This window comes from Lynx rufus, unplaced genomic scaffold (genome assembly GCF_022079265.1).
Source record: "Lynx rufus isolate CCGP_SWC_20201006 ecotype Redwood Valley unplaced genomic scaffold, mLynRuf1.p SCAF_12, whole genome shotgun sequence".
Lineage (NCBI taxonomy): Eukaryota > Metazoa > Chordata > Mammalia > Carnivora > Felidae > Lynx > Lynx rufus.
In genome coordinates, this window is record NW_025814826.1 from 35,201,978 (window position 1) to 35,215,296 (window position 13,319).

At 37.1% G+C, this 13,319-nt stretch overlaps 1 protein-coding gene across 2 annotated transcripts in view; it reads left to right on the forward strand.

Moving 5' to 3' along the window:
- CA13 (carbonic anhydrase 13) overlaps positions 1 to 12,870 on the forward strand; it is a 34,301-nt gene extending 21,431 nt beyond the window's left edge. The window contains exons 6-8 of one of the 2 annotated variants that reach the window (XM_047074092.1): positions 294 to 449; positions 10,746 to 10,844; positions 11,959 to 12,870. In XM_047074092.1, coding sequence (XP_046930048.1) covers positions 294 to 449; positions 10,746 to 10,844; positions 11,959 to 12,033 — 330 coding nt within the window. In that variant the 3' untranslated portion in view covers positions 12,034 to 12,870. Of the gene's footprint in view, positions 1 to 293; positions 450 to 10,745; positions 11,344 to 11,958 lie in introns of those variants that run through there. The other variant, XM_047074093.1, reaches the window with a different exon arrangement.
- Positions 12,871 to 13,319: the final 449 nt, after the last annotated feature.

The following is a 13,319-nucleotide window of genomic DNA, read 5'->3' on the forward strand; positions in this document are numbered from 1 at the left end:
ATAAATCTATGCATACTTAGTTTCTCATATTGGAGTTTTGCACAATAAGCATTTAGTTGCAGCACATTTCAAACAAATCTTGTGCTTCTTAAATAAATTTAGGTAATGTGCTGCTTCATGTAAAATTTTTAGATTAAGGCAGATGCTTTTTTTGAAGATACAAAGGCAGATACTAAATAATTCCATGAGTTAAAGAATTCCAGTAAAATCGTATTTCATGGGATGTGTGTTTTTTTGAGGTCTGTGTAAAGCTATCCCATTGTAATTTGTAGGAATTCTTTTTTCTCCACTAGGGTAAACAAACTCGATTCACGAATTTTGACCCATTATCTCTGCTTCCTCCGTCCTGGGACTACTGGACATACCCTGGTTCCCTTACGGTCCCACCTCTTCTTGAGAGTGTCACATGGATCGTTTTAAAACAACCTATAAATATCAGCTCTCAACAGGTATGTCACTGCTTCAAGGTTGATTCTGATTTACTAGAGGAAACAGGACTGAAACTTTTTTAAAAAATAAAAACCCTGCCCTTAATTTCTGCTGCATTATGAAGCCTATGTTTTCCCTTCATTAGTCAGATAGGTGGTTGGACCAGGTAAAACTTGTGTCCCTTTCTTATTTGACCTTCTATGATTAGATGATTTCTCTCCCAGTTGTTAGAAATGCCATGTGCATACAGACACTGAGGAAAGTGAAGTGGCTTTAAAGGCTATAATTGTTTTCTTTTTTGGTCTGAGATATAAACAGGCTGGGATATAAATGAGCAAATCAGGAGAGAGGCTACTCTTTTTTTTTTTTTTAATATGAAACTTATTGTCAAATTGGCTTCATACAACACCCAGTGCTCATCAAGGGGACTTTCTCCTTTTTGACCTCAGTCCCTAGACCTGCTCCTCCTACAAATTTGACATTCAGAAAGTAAGCAGTGAGAACAACAATGGATCTTTAGGCTTTTGTTGACAGAACTTTTTTGGGGCTGCTTGAGGGACTTAGAGGATTTGCTAAGGTGCTATTTGAGCATTTGCACCCGTGCTGTTTTAGTGAAGACATTTCCTCACTTGTTTTTCTGAAAAACATATTGAGCCCCCACGATAAGCCAAGCAGTCTGCAGGCTCAAGATGTCTTTGGGCCTAGAAACTCTGCTCAGATCTACAATCTGTGTGACTAACCAATCTGACAGGTGGATGCTATATCTTCTGGGATGCTGTGCTTAGTGGGTTTTATTTTCTTTTTGTTTTCCTACTTGAATTACTTGCTGCAAAATCTGAATAAGAACATAGTCTAATCATTTTTGCAGCTGATAAAGCACTTCTATTTTGGGCTAGCCCACCTTCCTAGCTGTTTATTTTTTTCCCCCAATCAAAGACTAGAGCTGGTTCACCTTTTCCAAGGTCATGTCAGATAACATTTCTCCTTGGCATGTTGAACAGATCCAACTTCTGTTGGCCTTGTCTTTAGGATTAAAGCCAAATAATACTCTGGAACATACTAATTAAAATGTTTTGTAAAAGTTGGGATTGAAGTCCAGAGTTTGACTGACATGGAAATTCCTGTGACTTTTTCCAATCATGAATAAGGTGCATTGTGTCATAAGAAAAAAGACCTGTCACTGATTCAGTGGCCTTAGTAATGGAGTACATTTTTCTTTCCTTCATGTGTTAAACTGTTTACTTTTACATTCCTCTGTTAAATTTGAACAAGTTAACAGTAGGAATTGATAAATTATAATGGAAAGGTAGTAATAATAGGAGCTCATGTTCTTCCTCATGTTTTAAGCATATTTTTATTTCTTAAAGCCACTTGGAAAATAACTTTTCAAAATCCACCTGCCATTTGGAAGAGAATATGTTAAAATATATAATTTAGTTCCTTAAAATGCATAAGACTAACCTAAACAAAATGACTCGCTGTAGGGGCACTTGGGTGCTTCAGTTGGTTGAGTGTCTGATTCTTGATTTCTGCTCAGGTCATGATCTCACATGAGATCGAGTCCTGCCCTGGGTTCCACACTGAATGTGGAGCCTTGTTGAGATTCTCTATCTCTCTGTCTGTTCCTCTCCTGCTCTCGTGCTTGTGCTCTCTCTCTCAAAATAAATAAACAAACATTAAAAAAAATGACTCACTGTAAAGTTAGGAATTGTGACTAGCTGTGGATACACTGCTGTATCTTATTTAGGTCTCAATTAATTAATATTAAGTATTAATGGTATTTATATGGTAGAATATATAAAATAATAGCTATATTTTAGAGCTTTAGTATGAATGATAATTCACTGTGATCTACTTACATTCACTTAAATCTATAGTAGGAGTACTTTCAGACATTTTCTAATCAGATGGACATGATTATCTGGGTAATAATCTAAATTTTTATAATATGACATTATGGTGATTTTAAGAGTTAAAGAATGAAGCAAAAGATATTTTAAAAGTCCAATCCCAGTCTAACCATGAGAAAAACATCAGACAAAGCCCAAATGAGGGACATTCTACAAAACAGCAGGTCAGTGCTCCTCAAAACTGTCAAGGTTATCAAAAGCAAGGTAAATCTGAGAAATTGTCATCAAGATTGGTGAAGGAAATATGACTACCAAGTGTAATGCTGTTTCCTGGTGAGATCCTGGAACAGAAAAAGGTATTAGGTAAAAACAAAGGAAATCTTAATAAAGGATGGACCGCAGTTAATGGTAACATATTAATATCGGTTCACCAATTGTGAAAAATGTACCATGTAATGTAAAATATTAATAATGGGGGAAATTCAGTATGAGGTATATAAGAACTACTCACACAATCTTTTTAATAATTCTGTAAATTCAGAACTGTTCTAAAATAAAAGGTTATTTAAAAAAAATCCAAAGCCTGAGAGAGTCGAGATGATTATTCAGTTATCTGTTTCCTATAAAGTGAAATGAATATGTCTTTTGTGTATACCACTTGAGAGTTACTTTCCAAACGATAATTTTTAATCTCAACTTCGGCAGCTGTTTATTTTTGAAGTCCCTGAGGCACATTGTTTTATTTATTTTTCAATTCTACCATATAATGTCACTAACCATGAAAATTAAATTCTTTTTTTAGTGAGTTAGTGCCAATTTTTTTTTCTAGGTCTTTCTACTGCTATTTCTTGCCAAGTCACTGTTTGACCAAAAAGGCAAATCAGACAGTTTTCATTTTCTTTTATTTGATTCAAGCCCATTTCTGTCCCCAGAGTCACTTATTGAAATGCTTGATTTAACTGCCAGGCCAGTAAACAGATATGCTGTTTTCAGATAGTTTTGATAACAGATCCATCATTCTCTTTGGAAGACTAAGCTAACTTTTCTGCCAAGTTTCTTAGGGTTATCCTAAATTATCTAAATTGGCTTACTCATCTGCTGAATTCAGTGTGCAGAATACTTGGTTTTAATTCTTTGCTCTATTTTTTAAAAAAAATCTCTCTTATTTGTTACGATCTTTGCATACAATAAAATTCATGAATTTTAGTGTGCAGTTGATTTTGTTATTGTATATTACTGTGCGGCAACCACTAGATCAAGATATGAAACAGATCACTTGGCCCGAAAATTCTCTTGCGCTCTAGCTTCTTCCTCAACCATGGCTCTGGGCAGTCTTTGAGATGCTGTTCCTAGGATTCTGCCTTTTCTAGAATTTTATTTAAATGCAATCAGACAGTACATAGATTTTTGCGTTTCTACTTAGCATAATGTTTTTAAGATTCACTGACTCTTACTGAGTAATATTCTATGATATGGATATACCACATTATTTTATTTTTTTATCAGTTTATTTTTTTTATTATATGATATTTATTGTCAAATTAGTTTCCATACAACACCCAGTGCTCATCCCAAAAGATGCCCTCTTCAATGCCCATCACCTACCCTCCCCTCCCTCCCACCCCCCATCAACCCTCAGTTTGTTCTCAGTTTTTAAGAGTCTCTTATGCTTTGGCTCTCTCTCCCATTCTAACCTCTTTTTCTTCTTTTTTTTTTTTCTTCCCCTCCCCCATGGGTTTCTGTTAAGTTTCTCAGGATCCACATAAGAGTATATACCACATTATTTTAAAATCTATTTACCAATTGAGGGACATTTGGGTTGCTTCCAGTTTGGGGCTATTATGAATAATAGCTATCCATATTTGGGTGTTAGGAATAATTGTCATATATTTTTTGTGGACATGTTTTCACATTTTGTGGCAGTACCTAACAACTAGATTTACTAGATCATGTGGTAAATTCATGTTTAATTCTCTAAGGTACTGCCATATTGTTTAAAAAAATTTTTTTAATGTTTTTATTTTATTTTTGAGAGAGAGAGAGAGAGAGAGAGAGAGAGACAGAATTTGAAGCAGGCTCCAGGCTCTAAGCTGTCAGCACAGAGCCCTATGTGGGGCTTGAACTCACAGACTGTGAGATCATGACCTGAGCCGAATCAGACACCTAACTAGCTGAGCCACCCAGGCACACCTGCCATCTTGTTTTTTAATGTGGCTGTTCCATCTTCCATTCTCACCAACAATATATGAGATTTCTAGCTCTTCCACATCCTTGTCAGCAGTTAGTGTTGTCAGTCTTTTTAACTTTAGCCATTCTAGAGGTTATATGTGATTTCTAATTTGCATTCATCTGATGACTAGTAATGTTGAGCATTTTTCATATGTTTATTGACTACGTATATCTTTTTTTGGTGAAATACCTGTTCAAATCATCTTTTCCTTTTTGAATTGCGTTTTGTCTTTTCATTATTGAATTGCAAAAGTTCTTTATACAATCAAGATAAAGCCCTTTTTAAAATACATGTTCTGCAAAGTTTTCTCCCAGTTTGTTGCTTGTCCCCCCATTTTTAAAACTATGTCTTTTGAAGAGCAAAAGTTCTTAATCTTGATGTAATTCATTTTTATCAACTTATTCCTTATAATTTGTGCTTTTGATGACCTGTTTAAGATTTCTTAAATCTAACTATATGCCTCCAAATATTTTTGTCATACTTTAATAGTTGTAGCTTTTACGTTTAAGTTTTTGATGACTTATGAGTTGAACTTTTATGTATCCTGCACCCCATTTTCTCATTCCTTTCCTTCTGATATTTCAATTATGCATACTTTAACCTTTTAATATCATCTAACACATCCCCAAGGTTCTATTTTTTTTAAATAATTTTTTAATCTCTGTTCTTCACCAGGGATAATTTCTACTTATCTATATTCAAGTTCATTTGCTCTTTCCTCTGTCATGTCAATTTGACTATTAAGTCTGTCTAGTTAATTTTTTTGTTTTAGCAATTCTATATTTTAGTTCTAAAATTTTACTTGGTTCTCTTTTATTATATCTATTTTTCTTCTGAGACTTACCACTACTCTGCTAAGATTTCTCAAGCATTAAAATGATGCTTTGTTTAACATATGACCCTCAGGTAGTTAAAATACTCATTTAAAAATCCTTGTAAATTCAGGGGCCCCTGGGTGGCTCAAGTTGGTTAAGCGTCCAACTTTAGCTCAGCTCATGATCTCATGGTTTGTGAGTTCGATCCCCACATTGGGCTCTGTGCTGACAGCTCAAAGCCTGCTTCAGATTCTGTGTCTCCCTCTCTCTCTGCCCCTCGCCTGTTCACTCTCTCTCTCTCTCTCTCTCTCTCAAAAATAAATAAACATTAACAAAAAACTTAAAAGTTAAAAAAAATTCTTGTAAATTCCTAATTTGGTTCATCTTGGGTGTGACTCTGTTGATGTTGTAAATAACTTTGCTTATGTCACTCCATAAGCAATGGAGTTGCTTTTTTGGAGAAGGTGTTCCATTTTCTTGCCTCTTGGCATGTTAAGTAATTTTTTATTGTATTCTAGATGTGATGAACATTAAGTTGTGGACATTCTGGATTCAGTTACTTTTCTCTGATGAGCACTTTTTCCTCTGTGCTAGCAGGTAATTTTTTTGGTAGGGCTTGAACTTCAGGTTTTCGTTCTCATGCAGCAGCTCTGGTCTCAGTACAGCCATGTGTGGTTCTTGGGTGTAGAGTTGATGACCCTCTCTGCCTCTATCCTTGTAACACCAGTGTGCTCCATTGCACTGTGTGCACCTTGCCGACTCTTCTCAGCTCCAGGTGAAAAACTGGAAATTGGAACTCACTTATAGAGCTCCCATCTCTCCTTCAAGTGAGCATAAACTCCCCACCTGAGTCTCTCTGCTTCTGTTCACTCTCCAGTACCTGTGACTAGTTGCTTTTTGTATTACATCTGGGTTTTAGCATTGTTTTCCACAGGGAGGTTGTCTGCAGTCCAGCATATCTGGAAGCAAAGTTCTAACATCCTTTTTAAATAGTAAAATGTTATATTTTGTAATTAATGATAATGATCTAGGAATAGTTTTCTTAGCTTCTGCATCTTTAGGCTAAATGTGAAATGGGGAAAGAATCCATTTGCTTGAACATTGATTTTGACTTGATATAAAACTGTGTATAGTTAGCTTTGAAATTAAAGTTCTAAATTATAGGAGACAGTACAAGTCAATTCTAGAATCGTTTAATAATTGCTAATTCTTATAGGGCATAATACACAAAATTACAAAGAAGTGTTAAAAATGTCCCTTATCCTCAAGTAGTTTGTAATCTGATAGACAAGATAAAATAAATGCAGAAGAAAGGATATCACAATGACTGTGCTTGGTACGTAAGAGATATAAAGTGTTAGGATGTTTAAAAAAGGAGAGACTATTTTATTGGAAAAATCAGGAAAAGACTTCATGAAAGAGCTGACATCTGGTCTAGGGAAAATGTGGTGACTGGTTCGAAGTAGTAAAGGAAAGGGAGCAATTTCAAGATGGAACACCATAAATAAGGCAAGTAAAGGAAGGACAGAAGATATGTGGGCAACTTTGTACCTGAAGTTCTCAAGCTTTAGAGTATACAACAGTTACCTGGGGAAGCTTACCAAAACGTTGACCCTTGGACCTTATCAGAATTTCTGATTCAGAAGGTCTGGGGTAGAGTTCAGCAACCTGAAGTTTTATGAATCACCCCAAAGTCTTTTCATTCAGATGCTCTGGAGCCACCCTTCATAAAACTGGCTTAGAGCAGAACCTGTGTGTGGTCATAATCAGAGATAATCTAGTTAGTTAGAACCCGGTAATTCAGAAGCCAGGCTAATAAGTTTGTTTTGGGGGTCTTATTAGAGGTAGAAATATTACACATTTTAGAATTATATTTTGAAATATTTACACCTGAAACGATATGATGTTCAGAATCTGCTTCAATCTTATCCAGTTTGGGCAGGATGGGAGGTGGAAAGACAATGAATGAGAATATGGGTGAAATGAAATTGGCTGTGTTAATGGTTGTTGAAGCTGGGTGATGGGTTTGTGGTGGTTTGTTATGCTGCCCTTTCTACTTTTGTGTATGTCGGAAAGTTTCCATAATAAAAACTTAATGAAAAGACATTAGGGGAAAATGGGGGGGGGGGAAGAGATGCAGTAGTGGTTAGTATATGACTTATCTGCCAGACGGCTTATTTATTGAAACTTCCTAGCTGTCCCTCAAGTTCCTCATCTTTAAAGTGGGGATAATAGTATATCATTGATTAAATGAGATATGTATGTAAAGCACTTAGCACATTACCTGGCCTACCATGTTCTGTAAGAGATTTTATTTTCATTATTATCCGGCTTTGGCAGGCAGTGGAGTGCCATTAGACATTTGAGCACTGGAGTGACATAAGCAAAGTTATTTACAAAACATTAGAAGAGAGTATTTCTGCTTGCTGGGCTTGCTATATAAGGACATTAAAATTTGAGTATTAGAGCCAAGAAAAATAGCAAAACAGGTCATACCCACCTCAGACATCAGGCTGATCTGTGGAGACTGCTGCCAGGACCCCCGCAGATGCTATGAGCCTTAGTGACAGAGTGGATGATTCTCTGTCTGCAAGAAGCCTGGGGTCCGGAAAGCAAGGAGACTGGTAGGGGCCAGCCAAGGATGTGCATTTTCTTGTGCAGAGCCAAGAAAAGCAAATCTGAGCGGACACTGGCAGATGTAGGTCTACCTAGCTGGGCAAAGCGATTGGGAGGGAGATCCAGAGCCAAAAAGGTCAGGGGTTTGGTGAGACATCAGGATAGGTTCAGAGAAAGATCTAGAGTAAATTCCAGTTTTACACCATGAGGTCAAGGTGTTGCAGAGGTAGGGAGCCATGATCAACTTGCAGAGGAGTTATAAGGAGGATGGGCGAGATAAATAAAGCCCAGGTTTTCAGAGGAATCAGCAGTTTCACTGGGAGGCAAGTCATGTTGGCCTAGGCCAGCAAGTGGGTGCCCTGATTCCAGATTCCGGATTCCTGCACAGCCACCTGGAGAGGTCACTCCAGACAAACCCGATCCGCATGGTCTGGGGAAAAGCCTGGGTGTCTTCCCTATGGCTCCAGAGTTTAGATTTTATTTTCCTCTTCTGCTTGACTTCACCAGACAATTATTCAAGTCTCATCTGGCTTTAGCTATAATTTGGTCTAATGAAATATGAGTAATAGTTAAGTTGTAAATATTTGTCTTGCCCATATCTATACCTCTTAAAATACACCTCGGGGCGCCTGGCTGGCTTGGTCAGTGGAGCATGTGACTCGTGATCTCAGGGTGGTGGGTTTGAGCCCCACGTTGGTTGTAGAGATTACCTAAAAAATAAAATCTTAAAAAAAATAATAAAAGACACCTCAAAGTATCATTTATGGAGAGACCTGGCTGCTTGTATATGATGCATGAACTTATCTCCGTGGACTGTGGTTACAACCTGTTGTCTGCTTATTGTGGAGCACCTCTGTCACCTCTGCCTCCCATCCCGGCCAGGACTGTGCAAGAAATATTTTAGGCTTCAGTTAGAGATGCGGGAAGTACGGATCCCCCTACTTCTCTGCCATGTAGGCCCACATCCTTTTAGGCTTCAGTTAAACGATGATGACAGAAACTTAATAGATGTATCCTAGTCTGAATCTACTTGACTCTGCGATTAGGTGACTAACTCGGCTTAGACAATGGAGGCTTTCATTCTCAATAATGTAATAATTAGTCTTTGCTGAAGCAGAGCAGCAAAACAAACACCCAAAACTTACTTGTGTTAATTGACAATGTATTTTAGGTGAACATTTTTGTGACAGTAGAATTATTCAGTTAGCAGTCTTCATTTTACTACTGTAGACCAGTGCTAAATCTTGATAAAAAAATATTAAATCACCAAGGAATTGGTGAATAATTTATAAATCCTGCTTATAATAGAAAACTTTTCAGCAATTAAAAGTAGTGACATAGGGGTGCCTGGGTGGCTCAGTTGGTTAAGTGTCTGACTCTTGGTTTCTGCTCAGGTCATGATCTCATTGTCTCATGAGTTCAAGCCCCACATCAGGCTCTGTGCTGACAGTGCAGAGCCTGCTTGGGATTTTCTCTCTCTCCCTCTCTCTCTGCCCCACCCCTACTCACACTGTCTTTATGTCTCTCAAAATAATTAAATAAACTTAAAAACATAGTGACATAGATTTATGTTTATTGACAGGCAAGATATCTAAGATATATATTAATTAAAAAAATAAAGTTTCAAAAGAGCATGGCAGTTGAGCCTATTTTTGTAATAAAACACGTTGTGTGTACGTGCATGTGTGCTCATGTGTTTACATAAAGAAAAACATCTGGAAGGATATACTCCATAATGTTAACTGTGATTATGTCTTGTGATTACTAGTAACTTCTGTCTTCCTCTTGATGCTTGTATATTGTATGAAGTTTGTAAGATAAGTAAACATTTTTGTAATAAGAAAAATTAAGCTCTTTTGATGAGAAATATGCCTATCCCAGTTAAATTGTATTTAAACATTATCAGAGGTTGAAGAGTACTAGATGTTTACCATGGTTGTTGTTTCCAAGGCTCAAGTATGGTGAGGGCAAAATAATTGTTTCAGGAAAACAGTACTTAAAAGATCAAAATTCCATAGGATGAGGACCACAAGGTTCCTGTGAGAATTGAGGCCATGTTGTGCCAGAATACTGATAAGTGTCCATTGTAATTCCAAGAGTTGGAAGACAGCTATTGAAGGAATATAATCCAATGCATTACTTTATAGATGAAGTAACTGAAGGCTAGAGCTCAAGGTCACACAACTGGTCTGTACCAGGCCCGGAACTGGGACCTAGCCTTGAAAGCCAGTGCAGTGACCTTTCCACTGTCCTCCTCTGACTTGGTAGGTGACATTCTCTGATTCCTAGATATGGACTCTTTGAACCACATTCTAGATGTTGTTTCCTCATATTACTTTCATCTCCAGATAAAGAATGCTTATGTACTTAAGTTTTTGAACCCATAGGTATTTGTATAGTGGTGAGAACTTAGTAGAAGTATTGTTTTATTATATATATGACTCATAATTTAGAACACTTTTACTGCAGTATTTTAGTTCCTGGTAAGGGAAAGGTTATATATGACTTTTTTTTAATGTTTATTTATTATTAATTTTGAGAGAGACAGAGACAGACACACACACAGAGAGAGAGAGAGAGAGAGAGAGAGAGAGAGAGAGAGAGAGAGAACACCAGCAGACGGGAGGCAGAGAGAGAGGGGAGAGAGAATTCCAAGCTGGCCTGACATGGAGCTCTATCTTACAACTGTGAGATCATGACCTGAGCCGAAATCCAGAGTCAGACACTTAACTGACCAAGCCACCTAGGTGTCCCCGCAGGTGTGACTTTCTATGCTGAAACGAACTCTTCTCTTGTTTTCAACAGCTGGCCACATTCCGCACTCTCCTCTGTACCGCAGAGGGCGAAGCAGCAGCTTTTCTGTTGAGCAATCACCGTCCGCCACAGCCTCTGAAGGGCCGAAAAGTGAGAGCCTCTTTCCATTAAAAGTTGTCACCAGTCGACCACCCCAAACAAGTCGGTGGAGAAAAAAACAAAACACAAAATCCCCAGTAACAGTTCTTTCCCAGGATTCTGGTTTACAGGTACCATATGGCTGCTGTCAGCTTCAGTACCACGAAGATCAGATCTCTTTAATCAAACTAATAACTTAACTCATCTGTCTCAGATTTTCCCTCGTGGGTATCCAAACAGGAAACATTGTTTGATGTGTGTTAAAGCCCATGAAGTGCATCTACTTCAACCTGTGTGAAAACATGGCAGGCATCACAAATCTCAGAATGTATTAAGATTTTCCCCTTGCCCTAGAGATTGAATCAGTCATCTCTCTCAGTGATGTTTGGTGAAAAATTTAAATTCTTTTCCAGAATGATAAGATTGTGATATCTTTTTCTACACAAATGAGTCAGCTTGCTGTCTTGTTATCATTCCAATTCATAAAAAGTCGATAATACTTCCTTTTAAAGTGAATTTTTGTTTTGATTATGTTGTCGATTCTCATCGCAGGGTACCTTTAATAGAATGAACAATATGAGTACTCGGGGGGTGGGGGTGGGGTGGGGATATAACTCCTTACTCTGTCTGTTTCACAGCTCAAAATGAACCAATACCATTTTGGCAAGGAATTCCTCTGGATATAAATGACTGTTTAAACTTTAATGAGTTTTGCCCTATATCACAGTCATGCAGTAATGTTAATGATAAACTGGTTAATAATTGATTAGATACAGTGCTTGCCCAATGTATAGACATGGTTTGAGACTAACAGATTGTAGGGTACCACACAGGTGGAGCGCCCCAAGGGTATGATGGATGGGTCGCCTGCTTTCCTCCTATGTTTTGGCAACAGAGCAGCAAACAGTCCCGTGAAGGTTAGTGTTGTGTCAACTGGTGAAAAACATTTACCCGGGCCTTGTATGAATGTACAACGAGTCTACAAACCCTGCAACCCATTTCCTTGGCAAAGCCCATCTCCCCTTTGATACATGTCCCTCAATCTCATAAGTAATTTTTTAAATTGGCTTCTGATATTCATTTTAATCTATCGTCTCTCATATATTTTTGTTTGTTTTTGGTGAAGGAGGATGGTGGAAGTCCTTTTACTCTCTCTGGTACAAATGGAGCTACACGAAGCATTAATCACATTAAGACTTGAACACATGGTACGCTTCTGTCCTCGAGAGAAGTTTAGCTGAGTTTCCTTGATTTTATTAATTTGTGTCACACACCGCTTCTCCTCCAGATGTAGATTTTAATAATTCAAATTATTCTGCAGTAGTCTTCTTGATAGGATCACTGAGAATCAGTAAGTTGTGTAATAATGCTGTACTTGGTTGCAGAAGATAATCTCCTGAAGACTAATGTGGATATTGGTCATTTTTGTTTTCCCCCATCTAGCTTACGCTTCACAGGAGCTTGCCATCTAGTAAATATTTAACGAACTGAATGTTTTAAAACGTTTTATTTGATATCTTTGGTAATTATCTTGCCGCTTGGGATTAAATACATTATAAGTTAATGTAACAAGTAAAATGTAAGTTATCTCTTAAAAATGGTTTCCTTTTAAAGGCATGATTATTAAATCTACCTGTGTCACCAGATGTTTTAATGGCTTTAAAAATACCAGTGTTGAATGGTAAAGTGTTTCTTTAGTTTGGAAGGACATGTTGTAAAGTATCCTAGTCAGAGAAAGAAGTCTGTTTCCTCAGAAAAAGTAATGTTCTGTTTGAAGGGGTATATCATGGGGAGTGTAACTACTTTGCATGAGAGTTATTACTTTGTAATTTATGGTTTCTGCTACAGTATTGCATCGGTTCTATGTTACAAATTGGACTTTAGTAGACTAAAAAAGTCTACACAGCACTGATTATCTTGAAGATTGCGAATTTATTTATCTCTTAGGGGGAAAAGGTCTAAGAGTGTGTTGAAGTTGTTGATCTCTTAACAAGATTAAAGAGTTGTAAATACTAATATAGATCTCTTTTGTTTCCCATACGTGTATTGGATTTATGTTTATTAAGCACTTTGCATTTTAATTTAAGTTGAATCCAACCACAATAAAGAAAATGAGACAAACTTTGAACTGTATTAGGGACTTGTATATGCAAGACACAGAATGAGATTCGATTTTTACATTTCTTATTTAGAAGATAATCTCAAACTCACAGAAAAAATGCAAACACAGTACATTGTTTTCTGAATTATTTGAGAGTAAGCTGCCAACCTGCTTCTCCATCTTGCTACAGATTTTAATTTATATTTTCTACAAGTGAGGACATTGTCCTACATGGTTGCAACATGGCTAAAACAACCATGAAATTAATATTGCTTTATTATTACCCCCTAATCTATTTGAGAAAAACTTGTTCATTTAGTTGTCCAGTTTCCTTCAGTTGGAAACGATCCTGCAGTCTTTTCTTGGTTTTATGACCTTGACACTTT